Source organism: Trypanosoma brucei, chromosome 11 (genome assembly GCF_000210295.1).
Source record: "Trypanosoma brucei gambiense DAL972 chromosome 11, complete sequence".
NCBI lineage: Eukaryota > Euglenozoa > Kinetoplastea > Trypanosomatida > Trypanosomatidae > Trypanosoma > Trypanosoma brucei.
The window spans coordinates 896001-917066 of record NC_026744.1 but is presented as its reverse complement, the minus strand read 5'-3'; the positions used below and the strand labels follow the sequence as shown (position 1 = coordinate 917066).

The following is a 21066-nucleotide window of genomic DNA, read 5'->3' as shown; positions in this document are numbered from 1 at the left end:
GAAAACTCTCTTGCTGACAAAAAAAATAAAGCAATTTTCCGCACATTTATCAAAGTAAAGAAGTGAAACAGTAGAAAAGAAAGGTATCAGCTAAACCAGCAAAACCAAACAATAAAACCAACTTGGATCGTATTCGATCCCATACTTATCTATGTGAGCTTTCTTCATCCGCACTCTCCCTTTCGTTTCTTCGATCCTTTGGCATTGTTTATACCTTCTATGGAATACGGCATCCGCCTACCTTCGAAATTACTTAGATTATACCCACACACACTCATGCGCCCATACGCGTGTAGTTAATTTTTATAATGGAGCTCCTTCACTTTATTAGGTTACCGATCTATGATTAATTTTTTCCGTTTCATTTCATTTCACTTCCCTTCACACACACACACACACAAACAAAAGGGGATGGGTATCTTTTCACTGAAAAGTGTGGAGGAAGGAGTTTTGAGAGAGAATGAGTCGGATCCAAAACAACAAAACGAGCAGTGAGACGTTACTGCTATAGGGCACATATGCTTTAACGCTCACAGTGTCTCCTCAATGACAACGGGGCGCAGGGCGCCCATGTTTTCTCCTGCGACGACATCACAGGGGAAGTCCACAGACACCTCCATCTCAGGGTAAAGACGATTCAGGACATCGCGTACGCTACTCATAATTCCATCAGTTTCCAAGACAACGTCTTGCAACACATCCATGTGGCAGTCAATCCATACGCAGTCGTGCACGGTGTTGATTAGTACAGCTAACCCCCCGTAGTTGTCCTTCCGAAGGAAGTGGCGCCACAACACCCCAAGCATAATTTGCACAATCTCACCGGCAAACCCTTGCACTGGGTAATTCTTAAGGTGTGTTGGAGAAAAATTAGTTGATTTGACGGCGAGTGACTTGTTTCGGAGTAGTCCCTCTGGCACATCGGACTCCGTGAAGATGTATCGGCTACCCGTGATGACAGGGAACATGCCCTTGAAAATCTGGTGCCCTCGGACATTTCGAGAGCCATTTTGCAGCGAGGCATCGAACTTATTAGCAGATAGAGCAACCATACTGTTGAAGACATCCACCCCGCGGTAAGTCTCCCTCTCCTTTTCGATCAAATGGCGCACTTGGTCCTGCGTTAACCCAGTACTCTCGCTGATCATCTTAACCCCGGCACCATACTGTCGTTGGAAGGAAAAGATTTTTGCTTGCTGACGCAACTTAACAAACTCCGGTTCTTTGTCCTTCTTTGCCTTCTTGAGAATCTCAGTATATTGCAGGTCGGGACGCATCATCGCAACACGTTTGCAGTGGAAATCCACATTAGACCGAAGATCCTCCAACATTTGCTGATCATTCGCAAGAACAGCCAATGCGACGACTTCAAGCTGTGAATAATCTGCCTCAATACACATTCCCTTTTCGCCATAACGGCTGACAAACATTTCACGCAACGGTGATTTATCCTCCTTGGGAATGTTCTGGCAGTTCGGATTTGCACTCGCCAATCGACCAGTGTTAGTCTTATTGTGTATTAGCTCGTGGTGTATGCAACTGTCATCATCGTGCACAAGTGAAACCATTCCTGTTCCATCGTCAGTGTTCTCGTAGTATGTACCAATGAGTTTTTCCATGGCCCGTAATTCCAAAATCGTCTCAGCAGTTTTATCCCCATGAGTTTTCTTGAAGTACGTAAGTGAGTCCTCCCCCACCTGCAACTGACGCGTCGTCGGGCTCCTGAACTTGCGCATCACCTGCTCTGCGTCAAGTTGGCTGGGAACATACTGATTTAAGCGACCCCCAATATTAACCTCCACTATGTCATCATGCGAGCACATTACTGCAAAGGCATCAAAGGCAGTACCACAGGTCCTCCCGAGCATAGTCATGAGAGCTAGTTTCTTGCGTTCATCGTCCGGAAGAGAGTTGTAGTAGCCGATAAAAGCGCTACGCTCGCGGAGAAGAATCGGTAGATCACCGGGTGTTCTAATTCCACCTTTTCCCTTGGACTTGCGCGCCTTCTTCGACCCAGCCTCTGTTTCAAGCGATTCGCGGCAAAGAGCAGCATGCCCGATGTGAAGGAAAATGTCAATATACAAATTGCACCAATCTTCCGGTTTCATTGCGGCTTCCTGCACAAGCTTCTTCTTGAATGCCTCTGAGGTCGCACCTCTTGACGAGCACGGCCGGGGAAGAGCCTTCATAGGCACCACTAACTTCGACTCATCAACCTTTGTTTTATCGGCGTATGCTGCCTCCGTATCAGATCCGTACATATATCGGTAGTACGACAGCGTGGAAACAGTATCCGCCAGAGTGATGACATAGCGTTGCCCAACATCTTCCTGGGGATTGAGGCCATCGTGTAACGACAGGTACGCGCTGATCCCTTCGTCTGAATGCAGCAACCGTGCACACGAAAAGGGAGCATCCCTAGCTAAGATCGTAATGTGGGCATCGGCGAATGCGTTGTTATTTGCTGGGGCGCTGCCGTCTCCGTCCGCATCGACAAGCATCTCTGTGTGCGCTTCCACCTGCCCCTCCATGAAAGCACGCAGTCGCTCCACTTTGTTCGCACAATCTCCTGCAATGGTCAGAGATTCCCCGGTTATCGCATTCTTGAGGAATAACTTACTTATTGTCCCATCGCTTGTGGGCGTGAAGGCAGCAAACAAAAACAGGTGGCGCTTCGGCAACAAATTAACAAGTGCATCTGGGTTGCTGCACTTCTCCTGGTCGATGCGTGAAACAGAAACCATCGCACGTCTAAGAGAGTCCGTCACGGAAGAACTCTTCCTAAAACCAGCTTGTTTCACGTATGCCTCGAAATACATTTTGAAGAATTTGGTTCCTTTGTCGAGTGATACACCAGTGGTCATGAGACAGTCGGCGGGCCCGACTACATACACTGGGGGCCGCAAGAAGACACCCTTGGGGAACTCAGTCTTATCATAGTCCTCTGGACGAGCATAAAGCGTGTGGCGTTCAAATACCTCACCAGGAAGGAGCCTACTCTCGCGTGCATTAGTGCTCAACTTCAGCTTCCCACCGAAAAAAAAGGCAATAAGATGTTGGTTAGACGCCCAGTTGAAATATTTCCGGCAGTCGATAGATATCTCTTTCGGTATCGAATTGTCCAGATGCCTTCGTAGCTCCTTCACTTTGCACATCAGCTCATTGCTTTGCGACAAGGCAAGCTGCACGTTTGTCTTCAGTCCGTTGTATTCCATCTCGGTAGTGCACAAAAGTCCATCCATGCGAGCTAATATGATGACCACCTGCCTCTGCGCGAGTGCTCGTTCTATATGTTTCTTGAAAATAAGTTCTGTGTTCTCCAAATCACCGTGCAAATATTGCGTCAAAGTGCGGTACGGTATTTCGCACGTGTCTTTTCCCGACGACCACGCTTGCTTCACAGCATCCAGCTTTGGTGTCTGACCACCGTATGATTTCGCCACCTCCTCTAAGCCTGCACCGTGACCCAGTTTCACCTCGTGACCGGTCAGAAGGTACTCGGCATACATGGTGTCCCATATTTTGCCACCGCGCTTCAAAAAACGCCTCAGCTCCACATCTCTCCACATATGCAGCAAGTCGAATTTGATGTTGTGCCCAACAAGAACGTCGTAGTCATCCAATGGTGGTAAAAATAGAGAGTGCTTAGACGAACCCTTAACCAAAGAGTGAGTGCTGGTAACATGCAAATCGTCATAACGCAGTGCAACGTTCCGGCTGTAGTAGCGGCTGGGCATGAAAACTTGTCCCCTGTAGTCGCGGGCACCGGAGAGCACAACATAGTTCTCCTTGGTGAAAGGATTCGCAACACGTTTGTAACGCCGTACCGTTGTAGTTTCAAGATCTACGACCAAGTACCGCTGGAGACCCTCTAGTGCCTCCCGCTCCCGCTCCAGACGGTCGGGACTTTCATATATCGTCGAGTGCCACTGCTGCAGACGGAAGACAACCTCGGCGTCAGTGATGGTCACATTATTGAGGAAGGCAGACTTGTTTACGTGTGCAACGGGGTTTTTGCGCTCTTCTTCAACAAGACTGGCGACGCGCTCCCATGCAACACGCGGTTCCTCACGTAGGGGAATGCTACTCGCGGCCGACATCAGTGCCGGTGAGACACGATGCAGGCGGTCAGAGTACAACCTGTTGGCGACCGCTGTAAACCCCTGCAACAACTTTCTATCTAGCACCTCCTCCAACTTCCTACCAGGACACTGGGCGAAGCAGTTGGTACGAATCAGTGCCCAAGTGGAGCGCGGGTCACTTTGCTCGCTGAGGCCGTCAGTCACCGGGGCCCCAGAGAAGAAGGGCGCCAAGCTCGACGGTTCCGTTACAAAGAAAGGACATGAAGGCCTGCAGCTACGCGCGAACGCGAGGAGTTGTGATGACTTTGTACGATCTGTTGGGACAAATAGTGAGATAGCGGAAGTCCCTTCTCCAAACAGCAAACCGTTTAACGTATTTCGCTTCGCGGATTCTTCAGCCAAGCTACGAATCATATGAACTGACTGCGACCTCCTCTGTGCATCGTAGATGGTGACAATCATTGTGAACCCCTCCGAAATGGTACCCTTACCAACCCTCACATTGATGTCCACCACAAAGACGTTTACAGTCTTCACTACGCGCCGCACGATTTGTTCAACAGGGTCAATCAACTTTCTGCTGCCCGAAGTGCCGAACTTCTTGTGAACATTGAAGAGCACCCACCAACTTACTAAGCAATCACGCGCGGCACTCACAGAGTCGGCGCACGAAGCAGATATGTACGCACCGGAAGTGACGTCGAACACGGATGGTTCGATCAGGGAGGAGTTAAACATCGCGCGCATAAGGAGGAAGGCGGCATGCTCAAGACTGGCGGGGAGCTCCATCCCTCTCACAAAGTCCCGTTGATTCTTAAGTGTCAGGTAACATATGCCCCAGGTGTCTGGAGCGACAACGACTTGGCGGCGGCACTTCTCTCTCACCATAGCTGCCACCTCCGTGAGTGCAGGGGTCCCATCGCTGGGGAATAAAAGACCTGCGATGTAGTCGTCCCCAATGCGCCCCTCCATCCAGAAGATAGCTTTCCAGAGGGTATCCTTCTTGGCTCGAACAAGCTCATTTGTTGTGGCACAGTAAATACAGTAATCATCCGTGCCTGGATTCCACCCCAGCGTGAAAAGCGAGTACTGTGCCTTCGCAAGTAGCTTTTTTACCTCAGAGGCTGCAAACGCATTACTGTGCATGACAGGTGTGTGCAAAGACGCCACTGGTGGCACGGAAACGGAACTCACACTTGACGGCGCTGCTGCACCAAGCGGCTCCCCCCTCTGGGAAAGGCCACGGCTAATAATATTGATTATTTGGGAGGAGCAGCAGGTTGGAGGCTGTCGCGACCAAGGGACCATCAGCTGCGGCTTGAAGAGCCGCCGCAGCATGATCGCAAGTGGAAGAGAAAGATAAACTATCCAACAATCAAAAAGAATAGAAAAAAAAAAAGAAGGATGCGCAAATTGTTTCGGTAAGTACACGTGGTGAAGTATGCGGGCCGTCGCAGCACCCGCTGGGAAAGTGTCTTCAATATGACGATATTACCAAATAAATAAAGCGCGATGAATACAGTTATGGCAACACACTAAATAGTGGATTCTTCCGCTGAACTAGCACAGTGATATACAGTATAGCGTCGGAAGTTTACATCACCACGGCTGCTGCACGGAAGCAGGTGGTCAGACAGTGCGCAAAAAAAAAAAAAGGGAAATTGTATGGTTATTGTATCACCAAATGCTCATTTCCCCCCTTCATAGGTATATTGGCCCTCCACCGCAACATTCGAAAAGCAGCGAACCACGTAATATACATTTATGTGAAGTAACAGACAATCAAATAACATCACTAATAGCACGGCTGCCGTGAAATTGAGCGACGTATTTTAAACCCCATTCCAAAATGCGGGGACTCTGCAGTGCGCACCGTCCTCGTTCACGTGTACGCAGGCTGGACAATAATAGTTCACCAAATTACGTGACGACTTAAGATGACAAATTTGACACGATCCCCAGGGCTGCGATGTACAGCTTGTGTAACAACCCACCCCTCACTCCACAGGCGCTATCTTTCCCTGAAGCACATGTGAATCGACCCAAGCTTCATGGAAAAACATAAACGGGGATGCAGCAAATGAACCTCTCCATACGACACAGCAATGCATCACCCTCAGCGGACGCGACCCCTGTCTCCCTGTAGGAGACACATGCATGCGTACACGTATATAAACAGGGACACGAAACTATAACCTAGAGAGGTATAAACATTTTGATTGCTCCACCTAAAGGAGCGGTCACACCACAACGCAAAAAAAAAAAGAATGAAACGAGAAAAGTATCAAATTAAAGCGAACAGCGGGTTGGACAGTTTCAGTTACAGAGAACATTATCAACCACGGAACGGTGGCACATCCCCAGGCACGCCCACGCAACGCGTGTGTGCTGCATGTGGGTACACAGAGGACTACGAAAGAGCCTCCTCTACAAATAAAAAAAATTAGAATGAAGCTCTAATAATGGTATCCGCAGTGCCGTCACTGCACGAAAATAGTAGGCGACAATGTCAAACAAGGTCAAACATCACCCCCCGTAATCCATCCATGTGGACTAAACACAGTGACAAACGGAAAAAAAAACAAAATATTCATCAAGGGGCATCTATCTTTCGGTGTGGGGGGGTTAATGATTAAAAAATGGGGCAGCCTCATGGCCATACGAAAGCACAAAAATCTCAACATATCCCCACAACTCGTATACATAGACATATATACATCTGTGTGCATAAGTATTCACACACACATCTTACCACCTTTTTTGCCTCTTGTAATTGGTAACTTTTTTCCTCATCTACTCCACCACATCAAGGATAAGACCCACACCAGCAATAGTCCATTTCTTAGCTGGCTGCTTCGTCTTCAACCAGAAACCGACGACGAAACCGGGTCCACGTTGCTGTGTCTTGTAAACTGGGCATTCGTACTGGTCACGTCGGTCGATTTTAGAGAGTGGTAACGAACGGATCGTCAGGATGGGCATCTTTGGATACAATTCCTTCATTCTGCTCTCCTCAATGCAAGACGTGCTCGTGTCCCAGCGGGCACCTTCCATGGAGAGACCGGACACATGGCAACCGTCACGGGCACTCGTCTCGATCTGATCCGCAGACTTCTTTAGAACGTCAACCACGAGTGACATCTGATCAAGATCGAAGCTGTTTACGATGGATGTAGTTTGCATAATGGCAGTGAGGAAAGACATGGGATTGAAAAAGAGCGCGATGTTCGTTACCTTCGGAGTTTGCAGTTCGCCGGTCCAGTTCACCAACTGATCGTTACGAAGAAGGAAGTTTTCCATCCATGACCCAAGAGCTCGCAAAGAGAGGAAGGAAACCTTCTCCCATACGGCTGGAAGCTTGTCGAGATATATCTCATCAAACAACGTCTGCATAACAGCGGTCATCGAAAGGGCACCCTTAAGACCAAGATCTAATTCCTCCAGTGATACCTTCAGCGCTGAAATAAGGACGTTCATGCGCTCGCACTCTTGGTAGAACACGTGCTGCTGCGGCGACCGTTCATCCTCCAACCGCTCCGACAAGTCCTGCAAATTGTGCCGTTCTGGAAGTCGCTCACGAAGCTCGTCAATCTTCTGCTGGACAACTTCCTGAGGGCTGAGTGAATCTCCTCCGGCGTGCTTTTTGGGCTGCAGTTCATTGATTGTACGAAAGAGGACATCGGCTTGCACAGTTCTATAGTTGATCTCTGCGTTAGGATGCAAACCAAAGAGGAGCGGAGACTCCGCGGGGAAGTCCTCGCCATTAACCAACCAATCGATGTATTCGTTGTAACTCATTGGAGCGGGTACTTCGATTCCTGGGGCCAGCTGAAGTCCATCACAACACTCGGGCACAAGGAATGTACGCAGGTATGCCATACACAATACACGGTCCCAATCGTCCGTAATGTGTCCGCCGTACATAATCTCACCAAAAACGTACTGCAAATCCTCCCACGGTACCTTTGGCCTGTCCTCAATGTAGTTGGCAGCAACCTCCAGGCATGTGGTCAAGTCTCCAGCATTATAAGGATACACACGGTTCCAGCCCAGCGGACCAAATTTCTTACGCTCCACAACGACAGAATGGAAGAAGCACATAGAAAACATGATGCAACGGAACTCTGTCGGTTTCGCGCTCCTCTCCCACGGCTCATCACTGAAGTTGCTCAATGCACGAACGATGTTGGAGCGAATACCAGTAGGAGGTTCGGATGTAAGCTTAATGGAGCGTTGAAGAATGCCAATGGGAATTACGTTGGAGGGCTCCGCGCTCAGGAATACACGGAACTGCGGATGTCCTTTGGGGCCTTCAAAGGGAATGTCATCATCGTCATCCTCCTTTCCTTCTGCCACCTCTTCACCCAAATGTTTCGAGTTGCTTTCGTTCGATTTATCCGCCTCAGCATCATCTGCCCTTTCCTCTTTGACGGTTGAACCGTGTACAGACTTTTGCGCCTCATCATCATCATCTCCAGCAAGACTTGTGGCCTTTTCACTCCCAGAATCTTCCATCACTTTTTGTTCTGCAGCACGCTTCTCGTCGCGTTCCTTTCGTAATTGTGCCATGCGAGTGTATATTTCTGCATAACTATCCAACCGTCGCTCCAAACCCCGAAGCCACTTCTCGACAAGGTGGATATTATTCAGCAGCGCCCATCCACCATGCAGAAAGCACCGCTCCAGAGCCCGATCAGCTACAACCTCTTGACCTTGGCCTAGTGAAACGTTGAAGAGCCGTTCATTGTCATACGTGAAACCAAGCTTGCGACCAGCCTCCTCTACCGCACGAACCGGGTCTACACCGGGGGAAAGAATGAAGAAGAGCGGTGTCGTCGTTGCAGACTCGTTGATAGAAACAGATATATCAACGGCCTGATCCGAAACAAAGAAGCGGCCGATGCTGTCGCAAACGAAAGTCTCGAGGGCAGCTGTTAGCCTATCAGGACGCAGACACCGGAGAACGAGAAGGCGTTGGAATTGTGTTAAATTCTTCCACTCTGACGGCATCTTTTCCTCCTCTGGTTTCTCGGTTTCGGTCCACTGCCTCCAACGGTTGTTTTCCGTGACATCTCCGGGCAACAGATTGAACGGTGGCACTGATCCCTCCACATCGGCAAGGGCTTGCACTGCAGCCCAGTTAGGTTCAGGACACCATTCCACAACGGTTTCAGGTCTCAATATACCCGTCTTCTTTTTGCCACGCAGAAGGAAGTCCAGCTGTTTCGAATCGATCTCACCTTGTTGTTGAAGAATTGCGAAGGTAAGCAAACTGGAAAGGATTAGCTTGTGGCGTTCGAACAAACCACGTGAGACATACGCAAAGACTGTTTCCATAATGGATCGGAGGACATTTTCCACACGCTTCGCCACGTCCTTCTTATCTTCTGGTTGTACTGCCTTTGCCAGCGCTTTGTTAAACACCACCATGAAAGCCTCCAGTGAGTACTGATACATGTGGTCGATTTTCCAAAGCTGATCAATCTGGAAGAACAGAAGCGAACCACGCACAGCGACAGAGGTGTATGTGAGACGGTTTTGCGCAATATCTTTCTGAGTGGATACCGCCTGAGCAAACGATATGTTGATATCCTTTGCTTTCTTTTTCGTGTTCTCCAGGTTCTCGATAAGGGATATGTTCTCCAATATGTCGCCGGTTGCGTTGGTTAACTCATAAAGAAGTCCATCCTCGCACTTCTGTAGCTCAATTGTCATAGTGTTCATTTGCCGAAGTAATGCACCCCGCTTCTTCTCTAAGTCCGGTCTCTCTTGGTTAACAACAACTGCAAGTAACTGGTCTTCAAGGCCAACTTCCGTCACCATGAAGTTAATTAGAGTCGTCTGTGCGTTAACCTCTGGACCGTATGCTGGGTTACCAAGCTTAGTCTGCAAAAATAATCGGAAGTTGGGGTTATACTCTACCTCAGTTGCGCCAAGTTTAATGAAAAGACGACCACCTTTTTTGAATGTCTGCCTGCTGAGAACACCATCCAACACAGGTTCAATGAACTCACCAAGCGACTCAATAAGACAAGGAAGCCCCTCCTCAATACACGTCTGCAGGGTGCGTTGCCACGTCTTCTGAGTGGTTTGGATAGCCTTCAGGCCATTCTTCTCCTCACGCGTCCGAATCCACTTCACGCCCTGAAGCTGTGGATCGATGATCAAAGGCCACCTCGTGCAGTTAGTCACAATGGCACCGTTCTCCGTGGAAACTTTATCCGAGGGAAGCCCCTCGTTGTTCCAGGACGCAACCGCCGCCTCGGATGTGAGAACATTCATGGTGATATCAAGGTCCTCCGTCATCGGTATACCCAACTGCTTGACCATAGGAAGCCACTCCTCAGTTACGATACGCTCACGGAAGACCTTTGAGAATGGCCCAATATAAGAAACAAATGAAGCGCCCAATAGCACATCACCCACCAGAAGGTCCGCTGCCTTTCGTAACTGCTCAATAGTATCTCCCCATCGAACACTTTCATCGGCAAGACCAGACACCAGACGTTGAGCAAGCTCCATCTTTAGCATCGTCTTCTTCGCTTTCCTCTCAATCGCGTTGGCAGACTCCACTGCTTCATCATACTGCGCAATCAGCGCCTGAAGCTTCGAATTGAGATCAGCCACCTTGTCTTGAACTTTCTTGAGCGCAGTCTTGCTCTGGTGCAAGCGCTCTTGTGCTTCAGCAAGCCGCTCCTCCTTGGGGCGAACCTCACACCGGACTAAGTGGTATTTGTTGATACCGACAGCCCACTTACACAAACCTGCTGCAGCAAATGACTTCGTCTTCACGATTTCGGGGTCGAACGCAGGGTTTGTGATATACATCTGAATCTGGTCAATGCAAACCTGCGGGATGTTGTTCACGTCAAATCCCTTCAACTCTGCTAGGAAACGATCGACCTGGTTCATCATCTTTTTGCACTCCGCCCACGTGCGGTTCTTTACAGAAGGAATAGCACGCGGGTTAGATGTCAGCACGCGAACACAAATGGCTACCATTTGCACGTCCACAGGGGGTTTACCAAGGTTTTTAAGTTCTGATATTGACGCTTTGTCGAGCGTATCGAGGGCAGCAAGGGCCTCCTCCACGAGCGGTTTGGCCTTGGCCAAATCCTCAGAGCACATTCTCTCAAAAGTTTCGACCTCTGCAACGATTTTATTGGTTTTCTCCTCCTCCTTTGCAGCAATCGTACTTTGTTCCTCCACAATTGCCTTCTCCCTTCCCACAGTTTCCATCAGTGCTGCGGTCTTCTGACGCGCATCTTCCACCTCTTGGCTCTCGCGATGGAGGACCTCTTGCAGAGCCGCGACCTGAACTCCAGCTTCCTTGATTTTGTCAATACCACTAACCAAGCGCTGGGTTTTGTCGTTGAGGTCTTCTCTTTTTCTCCCAAGCAATTCCTTATAAAAAGCGATAAGCTCTAAGAACGACTTGGGGGTTGTGTAAGCATGTCGCTTCTCCTGAACATAATATTCTTCACACATCTCCGTCACCTTCTCCTGACAGAAAGCCATGAAGTCAGCGATATTCTTTGTCATCTCCGGCCCGCCAAGCTCGATCTTCGATAAGAAGCGATTTGCGACGGACTTGAGAGCCTGCTCTGGCCAACGCAGAAACCAGTCAATGACGGTTGTATTGGCGAGTGCAGGGAACTGCCGGCACCAGACAGCAAAATGTTTACTGACAGGGGAGAAGCAGAGAATGATATGCAAGTGCGACCTCACCTTGTTGATGAAGTACTCCCAACAGGTATCTGGATTGGAGTAGTCCGCATAACCGGCAACCTTAACCTCGTTCATTATGGATCCCACAATACCTTCTCGCTCATCTTGGTTAAACATCTCTGGGACATTTCCGCTAGCAAGCATATCGTTCAGGTAAACGAGCATGTCTTCAGATACTATCTGGGTGTCGGTGATGATGAAGGCGAAAGGATATCCCTTCAAACCACACTTGCGGTAGAGTTCCTGCATATCCGTACGGAACTCAGCGATACCATAGCTACTCGTCACAAGAATCTGGAAAATGTCGTGACCATTAATATAAGAAGCCAAACGTGCAAGCGACTGTTTGCCAGAACCACCGACACCAACAAGTAGCGCGTTACCACGGGGATTCGACGTAATACGAGCAATGCGACAGAGGTGCTCCACAGCTTGGTTGAACAGAACAAGGTCCATACGAGCGTAGTTATCGTTGTACTCATCCAACTTTTTGATGAGATATGATTGTGCCGCGTCCACAGTGAACTCTTCGTACACGTTTTCTTCACCCTCGGAAGACGTAAGGAAGGGACCCCAGAGCAGTGGCTCCTGGAGCACATCCTTCGGTTGGATGTCAGTGAAACCGGCGCGGGAAATCACCTCAACAAACAGCGCATCAAAGCGATTCATATCCTCTGTCTCCGACATACGATCGCGGAAAGTACGATTGCACTCGTGAGCCCAGAGGCGAGCCATTTGTAAGGGAGTAGTGTGAATCTTTGGATGAGATTTGCAGAGCCCCTGGAATATATTGAACATTTCACGCATGTTCCATTGGTAGTGAAATTTAACGGCGGTCGGAAAGAACTGTTTGGCCACCAAATGGTGCAACTCGATAGTTGCATTCGTAATTATCTTGGTGAACGCGTCGCGTATATCGCGAGGGAAGTCCTTTGTGTGCGCTTGAAGAATTTGACCGTAGATACTCACCAAATCCGCTCGCTCAGGCATGTTGGTCGAGAAGAGAGCAAAGTGCCTCAGCAGACGGTCTAAGATGGTGAACGTACCGGATTTGGGGTTCATTGCGCCAACATAACGCAAATCAACCACTTCCTTTTGAATAATCTTAACACGGTCATACCAGAAGCCGTAGTTTACGTGTTGCTGCAGTAGAGCAATGGCCTCCTGTGTTCCATATTTGTCTGGTGCAGGCATGTTCATGTCATCAAGGAAGAAGACAAGCTTCTTGCGATTAAACGGTCCATACGTACGACCCGAGCGCTTCTCCAATGACTGTTCCATCACTGCTTGAAGACCACTCGACGACGTTCGCGCGTTAAAGGCAACTACACGGAAAAGTGTTTCTTCACCGTTCAACGATCTAAGTTTTGACATGATCAAGTTCGTCTTACCTGTTCCCGCAGTTCCTACGAGCATAACGGACTTTGCATTATCCACAAGCAAACTCATGAGGTGCGACATGCGGACACCGTCGGCAGTTTGCACAGAAACTGTGGAAAGCTGCCTGTCCGGATCGGGTACGTATGGGTGCACAAGCTCGCTCCATGGCCGCCACTCGTACTGATAAACCCCGTTCTCATCCTTTTTCTTATCAATATAAAAGTCAAAGACAGAACCTGTGTCACTGATCTTCATATTAGGGAACTCCTTCTTCCACTGGTTGGAAAAGTTCATACGCTGATCCACGCGCCCGTCTGAGCCCGGAAGTGGCCCTCCAAAGGCCCAAATAACGGCAAACACGAAGTACTTCTCACACACATCGAATACATTCGGGTTCTTTGATAATTCTTCTTGTTGCATCCGCCCAAATATACCCTCTAGAAGGAAACAGATAGTTTGTACGACATTGATGTCCATAACAGCAACGATGGGCTTCATGCTACGCTTCCAGAATTCAAAAACGAACGGAACGTACTTATCAAACAGACTGTCAAACATCGCTCCCTCACGTCTTTCCCTTGATGCTATCCACTTGTCCTTGAAGGGCCCCCAACCAAGGTCGGATTCATTGATGAATACAACACCAGCGCGAGAAACAGTGGCTGGAGAAGCGTTACGAAGGTGGGAAACTTCAAAAATCATACGCATGGAGTCTGTCAACGGAATACGCTCGTTGGACACAAGTGTCAGCATCTTGTTGTCGTCCATCACAGTGTTCATCGATTCAATCCATTCTGCGTCAATGATACCATCCAAAACGATCCACTTCATGTTGCGTCTCTTCTTTGATTCCAATGCGTAGTCACGAAAGATTGTAGACAAGACACCGTCACGCCACTCTTTGTTTGGCGTAAAGTAGCCGTACAATTCATTAGATGTGATTGCCTTAGGGTTAAGGCAAGATGCCACCGCTTTCGCCTTCCACTCATCCTTATGCAGCTTTGTGAGAGCACCCTGGAGGCATCGCCAGCACTCCGTCTTACCACTACCCGCAGGTCCAAGGACAAACACGGAGTGGCGCACGTGTAACAGCTCTTCGTACTGCACGCACTTTAGGATGAAGATATCGTTTTCACCCGGAAGGTTCCCCTGCTCACGGCATACTTCCTTGCAAGCTGCGGCAAGTTCTGGTTTGTCCTTCTTAGGCACATCCAAGTTGGGGAAGAGGGAACGGATAAGTCCCATAAAGACGTACACATCATCTTTGCTAAGTTTAGCCATGTTGGTGTCACGTAACGCACGCATCAATACATTGCGCTCAGGGATGTCCGGATCGCCGCGCTTCAGAGCACCAGCAATGTAAAGCACAGACTTGACCGCACGGAGACCCCAATCGTAGTGGTCTTGAGGTGAGAGAAGCTCTTTGTTTAGACGGTAAAGGGTGACAAACTTCAATGCGAGATCCTTGGCGTCACCAAAGCCCTCAGCAGCCAACATAATTTCACAAATATTTTTGAGGTCAGGGACGACCATAGCGCATGGTCGGAAGAGCGATTTGATGTTTTCGGGAAGTTCTGTACGACCAGCATAACCCGGATTCATGGTAATCCACATACCCACCGAGGGTGTGATTGAAATCTCCTCATCCATGAAGCGGAACCGCTTCTTCTGCTCCTTCAGTGCATTAAGAATGGAACCAACCTGAGTAGCAACGACAGATAACACCTCGATGGAGATACGATTAAACTCGTCAAAGCAACCCCAGGAACCAGACATCGCCAACCCCTTGAAAATTTGCCCAAGGGTAATGTAATTCATCTGATCTGAGCAGTTGAACACATAGCACGCAATACCCATGTTCCTCGCAAGATCCTTTGTGGTCTCCGTCTTACCCGTACCGGCAGGGCCAGCGGGTGCACCGCCTTTCTTGAGCCTAAGGGCCTGAGTTAGGGTGATATAGCACCTATCGGTCAACTTTGTGATCACCAGACAGCCACACAAACCGATGTATTCGTAACCATTGATAAACTCAGCATCTGCTATCCTAATTTCGTTGCCCTTCGCATCATCCCAGTAATAGCGAAGCTGCGATTGCCAACAGAAAGCGTCAACAGCGTCAGCACGTTCATCAACCATCGTTTGAACGATGTCGCGATTGTGGACGTCGATGGTAATGAGATGGACCAGCATCTTACGCTCATTTGACGTTCGGTCAACTAGTACCTCCTTGATCAAGCTGTCAAGTTGGACCTTCTGATTTTTGAGCAAATCTTTCATACCCATATCATTTCCCTCCTCTATTTGAATAAACGCTTGGTGGACCTCAGTCGTAAACCAAATACGCGATGCCACAATAACCGCCTGGCAGGGATATTGGTAGATCCATTCATTACGTGGTTTCTCAACGTAGCTCGCATTCGCCTCCTTGATTTGCTTCTTGACGGCCTTGCACATCGCACCAATAAGACCATTCAGCCACACTTCAACGGGGCCTTCGCATGTGAAATCTTCTGCCAAAGCCACCTTCTCCCCCTGTACGGATATCATTTCGTATGCGTCTTTCGGTCCAGCCTGGGGATTGGGATTATCCGAAAAAGAGAAGGTGTCGACTGAGTCAATAATCTTGCTCATATGCACCATCACCGCCCGCGGATCCGAACCCTTAGAAAGGATGTCGATAAGGTCAGTGGCAGACACAAAGAAGAAGCGCGGGAATATTTTGCGCTTGGTTTCGAGGTAATCAGCAAGAGATTTCTCACACTGAACAAGGATACTCTGTATGTAATTGAGGGTGTGCTCGAGTCCTTCGTCCCGTCCCACCTCATTTTTCAAGACATCACTGCAAACAACCTCAATGACGTTGGTGTACTTGTGGGCCTTACTCATGAGCAGTCGAAAAACGCGATCTGCTTCGGCAAAGTTCTTTGCATCCTCCGGCAGCTGCTCCTTGATGTCAGCAGACAACACAAAGATGGGGAAAAGATTCATCCACTGCCTTTGTATCTCCACCCACTTACCAGTGCAAGTGTCCACCATACCGAGATTCTTCTGCCACAGGAGTACCTTGTCGTAGAAATGCTCCACAAACCGGTCGGAGAGCATGGAAGAGAGAGCGTTGTTGTCGTTTTCCAACTGCTCCACGACATCATCAACAGCGCCCAGTAGGTGGGTGTTCAGCTGCTCATCCACAGTGTACGTAAAAATCATCTTTTCCCATATTCCGATTAGTTTGTTCAGGTTAGTTTCAATGCGCAGTTCCTTTTCAGCCTTCTCAACAATATTCGCCACCTCGTCGGAAAACTTGTGGAGACCGAGCGCAAACAGTTTTGAGAGCGTGAAGTCACTTGCATCAGGGTCGATACTGCCGGGTTGCTTTGTTGTCGTAACTAGTAAGTTCCAATGCCGGGGACGCATAGCTGGTGAACTAAGAGACTGACAAAGGGGAAGTGATGTCCTCATGTTACGCACCTGTTCATCAACGCCCTTGAAGCACTCCCAGGATTTTACCTTCAAGGGCTGCTGCTGAAGCTGCTTTGACAGCTTTTTGCATTCATCTTCAAACAACGAAACATCAGCATCCTTAAACGTTGACTTCATCCAGTCAGTAAACTGGGACATGACGTGCTCATTAAGATCCCACACCTGTTTTAGCATCATCAACTCAACTCGGCATTCTCGTATTTCCTTAAAAAGGGATGGGTTTAAATCAAACAACTCCTGCAAGTCTTGGAGTTTCCTTGCCTCTTTCTCAATATCCAAGAAGTGGTTGTAAGTTTTATCCAGCTCGATGTAGACAATCTCTCTGTCAATGGCGTAGCTAAAGAGGTTCAACTGCTTAAATTCTGCCGCCTCCTGACGCAGTGATTCCTCAAATAGCACAACCTGCTCTTTCACCTTCTCTGCCTCCCTGTCCTGGACAATGGAGTTCTGCGCCCGTACGTTCAGTGCCTTCTTATTAAGTGCGACCCATTGCTCGGGTGCCGGCTTCCGGAGCTCTTCAAGCTTCTCAATATTCGCTAGTTCGACATCAAGTGAGGATGAAGTATTCGCGTGACTTTTCAGCATACGTATCGCCGCTTGAATGGGGGCAAACATTCCTCCAGTCTCGCCGCCTTCATCGTCGCCCATCACCTCCTTATTCATTCTTCGGCAATCTCTGATCCACCTCATAACGCACTTCAACGACTCCACATTACCATCAAGAACTTCGACGTCTAAACCCTCGTCTGCTTCGTTCATGAAAGCATAAAGATCTTCAAGATTGGACTTAATCTTGTTCATTAAGTAGTCAGAGAACATATCCTTCCACTTTTTACATGTGTCACGCAAGGCTGCGCGAAGAGGCTTTACGTCAATTGATACAAACCCTTCAATGTGCCTTTCTTCTGTGGCATTGATCCTCGAACCGATACGCTCGTATTCTGTGATGGCCTTGTCAAAGTCTTGCAGGCTAACGCCGAAGTACTCCTTGGAAACGGGTGCGACTTCCTTGACGCTTTCCTCGTCCGTTAAACTGGAGTGGAACTTGGTGACTTGGTCCTTCTCCAAGAAGGCTGCGAAGGATGCCTTCCTGTTGGTCTCCCACAGATGCTTGAACTCATCAAAACTGCAACGATACTCCTCACAAGCCTCGAAGTTTTGACGCAAGAGCGCATCGATCTCACCCTTCAGACGTTGGACATCCTCATTATTGTCTGCCTCTTCGGAATAGCTGCGGCCGTCAACCAACGGTTTAATGAGCCCAGCTCCCGCCCCGACGTTTGCTATGAAGCTATTCACTATGCTTCGAATAGAGTGTTCACTGGATCCTTCGCAATCGATGTGTGGCTCATATCGTGAGCACACAGTTACATTTGGCCCCCCCTTTGTAATAATCAGCCGTACGTCCACCAACGGAGTACCTTCATTCTCTGATATCCACTCAGGGTCGAGCTGATCCCGCACACACGTCAGAGAGTGGATGACCGATTCATTTATTGCCTTTGTCACGACGCCATCCACATATGACACATACTTCTGCCAATCCTCAGAATCACGGGAAACCAGAGGCGAGCCCTCACTCCGTTTGAGCTCGTTGACTGCTTCAAAACTCTCATTTAGCAGTGCATGAATGCACTCCCCTCTCTCAGCGATATCGCGATGTCTCTTCTTGAAGTGTTCTTCAAAGGTTTTCCTCAGTTCATGCTCAGACATTGTCTTCGCCCCATCCGCGCGATTCATGGGCAAAAGCTTATCGGTCCTGCGATATTCTTCCAACGACTCTACCATCTGTTGAACATTGGAATGGAAAGATGTAACGACACGGTTGATTGCATCCACCTTCTTCAGAACGAGGTCAATGAATGCGTCAACTTCGTCCCCATCCTGCCACCGCACTTCCGTCGTTCCCCGTTGAATTACACTCTCAAAGGCAGTTAACTCGGCTTGGATAAGCGGTCTCTCGTCTTCGTGACGCAGAGAACTCATAAAACCGTTGTAAGTCGTGCTAACGTGCTCGAGCATTATAGTCTGAGAGCGGTACTTCTCACGCCTCTCAAAAACGGATTGAACTTCAGGGGGGACCTCAAGCTTCTGCCGATCACGAGCATCAAAAGAATTCATCACCTCCAAATAGTACACCTCTCTCAGTGTCTTCACCAGCGCATCATCAAAGTTGACCTTTAGTTTATTGTTTTCGTCCACCTCCAACAGCGGTAACTTAAGCTTTTCCATACTGATATGCCCAACGTCACCACACCACGACTCATATTTCTTGCGGATAGCCTCTTTCAGGGTATCTTTCAGCGTCTCGTACAGGTCCATAGTTTCCTTACCAGCCTCGCTTTCAAGAACAGCACTGGAAAGTTCGCTGACACGAGAGTAAGATTCGTTGATTCGGTCCAACAGGGCACTGCATCTGACTACGGCCGCTGCAAGTGGTGGTATGTTGGGATAAGCTGCGGACGAGTCACCCTGATAAAATGTCTCCTGGGCCTCGATAAGATCCTGGTAGAAACTCTCTAAGACAACCTTTTGCTTCTTTGACCACTCCATCTGAACAACAGTGCGATCAGTAAATCCGTCAAACGTGTCAACCGCCTTGAATACCTCTGAGATAGCTTTGGCGTCGTCAACAGTGGTTACGAGGATCGTGCCGAGTCTCCGTTCGAGTTCACGAATTGTGTCCCGAATTTCGCAGTAATCGGCCTCAAATCGCGTCTCGTCAGGAACCAGCAAGTTGTACTCGACACCATAGAATTTGAAATAGGCAGTATCAAATTCGGCCTTAATTTCTTCTGCTTCCCTGGTGTGCAGTACGCTCTTCGTACCACCAACCTTGATATTCTCCATCTTGTCAAATAGAACAGCCGTCTCCATAATGTCCATAAGATCATGGCACCGTTCCAGAAAAACATCAAGTCGCGAGAAGAAGGCAGAATTTTGGAAGTTCCAAGGTTTCGCCACTGTTGCTACATGGGACTTGTAGTGGAAATATGTTGCCTTGAACTGGCCACAAATAGAGAGAGTTTCTGCAAGTCGTGCAATGGCATCTTTTTTCTCAAAGCCTTTCGCAAACTCCTCAACGTTCACATACTCAATTGCCATAGAAATGAGATCGTTGCACATTTGACGAAGCAATACGACCAACCTCGTCGATGTGTTGTAGAATCCCGACTGAGTCCACAAAAGAAACAGATAGTGGAAAAGCCTCTGGAAGGTTCCGCTCGACGCTAGTTGGGTAAACTCCAGATGACCCGGAGAGGTGGGGCACATGGCGGCGAATTCGTCTTCGATTGGTTTGAGAAAGCGGTAATTGTCCCGTGCCTCGATAGATGCCTCTTTAAGCTCGCTCATGAGCTGAGAAAATGGTTGGTAGTAACCATTCTGAGACTTTTTCAGGATTACTAAAATCTTCAGCGCCTTCACAGAGTACAACTGCTGTTCCAAGTTGGCCAAATTATCCACTTTACTTTTCCAAAAGGCTATCTCGTTGAGTGGTCCGGGATGTATCCCTTTTTCAGAGCCACAGTCAATCATATCTTCTGGGGATGAATCTATCGCCGCACGGATTTGCGTTGTCCAAGCAATGATGGAGCTCTCTAGCTGATAAATGAACTCTGAATCAAAGGGGCCATCGCCAACCCTCGACGGTAGTTGTACGGGAGGCAAGGGAAGGAGAGTTTTTCCTTGACTAAGCCCAAGTGTCACTAACATATGCGCCAAGAGCTTGTTAGTGTCCTCCATAAGCTCCGCAACAGCAACATCAGGTATCTGACTTACATTCCGCTTCTCTTTCCTAATGAGTTCCGCGTAAACGTTCCGCGTCACCGAATTGAGACTGTTAAGTGCGTCGGGACACAGATCACCAAAGACAATACATCCCCTCATGTGTTGCTCGTCACTAATTCTCTCACGCTTCTTCTTGGAGAAATACATGCCCTTTTTCTTAAGTTCCTCCGGTGCGTCTATGCGAGCAACAAGCAGCCCACCAGACTGCTGGTATACATACAGGTGCTGAGCATCCGTTGTGTCAAGAAACTCAGTAATCTGCCCACGGCTCTCCTCATTGTCAATGAGCTTACGCGTCTCTACCGGTTTGGCCTTTAACCCGGTAATGATGCGCTGCTCAAGCCACTGAACACGCCTATCGACGGGTGCCTCTTCCTTGTCGCCCTTCGCCATCGGGGTTCCTTTCCTTAGTTTGCTTGTTTGATTTACGTAACTCCTCTTCTCGTTGCTTAATCGTTCCACCTACGGACACGCAAGAAGACAAAGCGAAGCGTCGAAACGGTAACGCAAAAAAATTGCAGATTCAACCCAGTTACCCCAACTGTTGAACACACATTTGACGCATGGACAAACAAACACGCAAAAACACAAAAGTGAAGATGCCTCT

At 48.7% G+C, this 21066-nt stretch overlaps 2 protein-coding genes across 2 annotated transcripts; both read right to left on the bottom strand.

Moving 5' to 3' along the window:
• Window positions 1–530: 530 nt before the first annotated feature.
• TbgDal_XI3630 (mitochondrial DNA polymerase I protein D,putative) lies at window positions 531–5420 on the bottom strand (the record flags this gene model as incomplete). Its single annotated transcript, XM_011781207.1, has 1 exon — window positions 531–5420. The coding sequence occupies one exon, from the start codon at window positions 5418–5420 to the stop codon at window positions 531–533; it is 4890 nt and encodes a 1629-aa protein (XP_011779509.1).
• Window positions 5421–6875: 1455 nt separating this feature from the next.
• On the bottom strand, window positions 6876–20852 carry TbgDal_XI3620 (dynein heavy chain, putative; the record flags this gene model as incomplete). Its single annotated transcript, XM_011781206.1, has 1 exon — window positions 6876–20852. The coding sequence occupies one exon, from the start codon at window positions 20850–20852 to the stop codon at window positions 6876–6878; it is 13977 nt and encodes a 4658-aa protein (XP_011779508.1).
• Window positions 20853–21066: the final 214 nt, after the last annotated feature.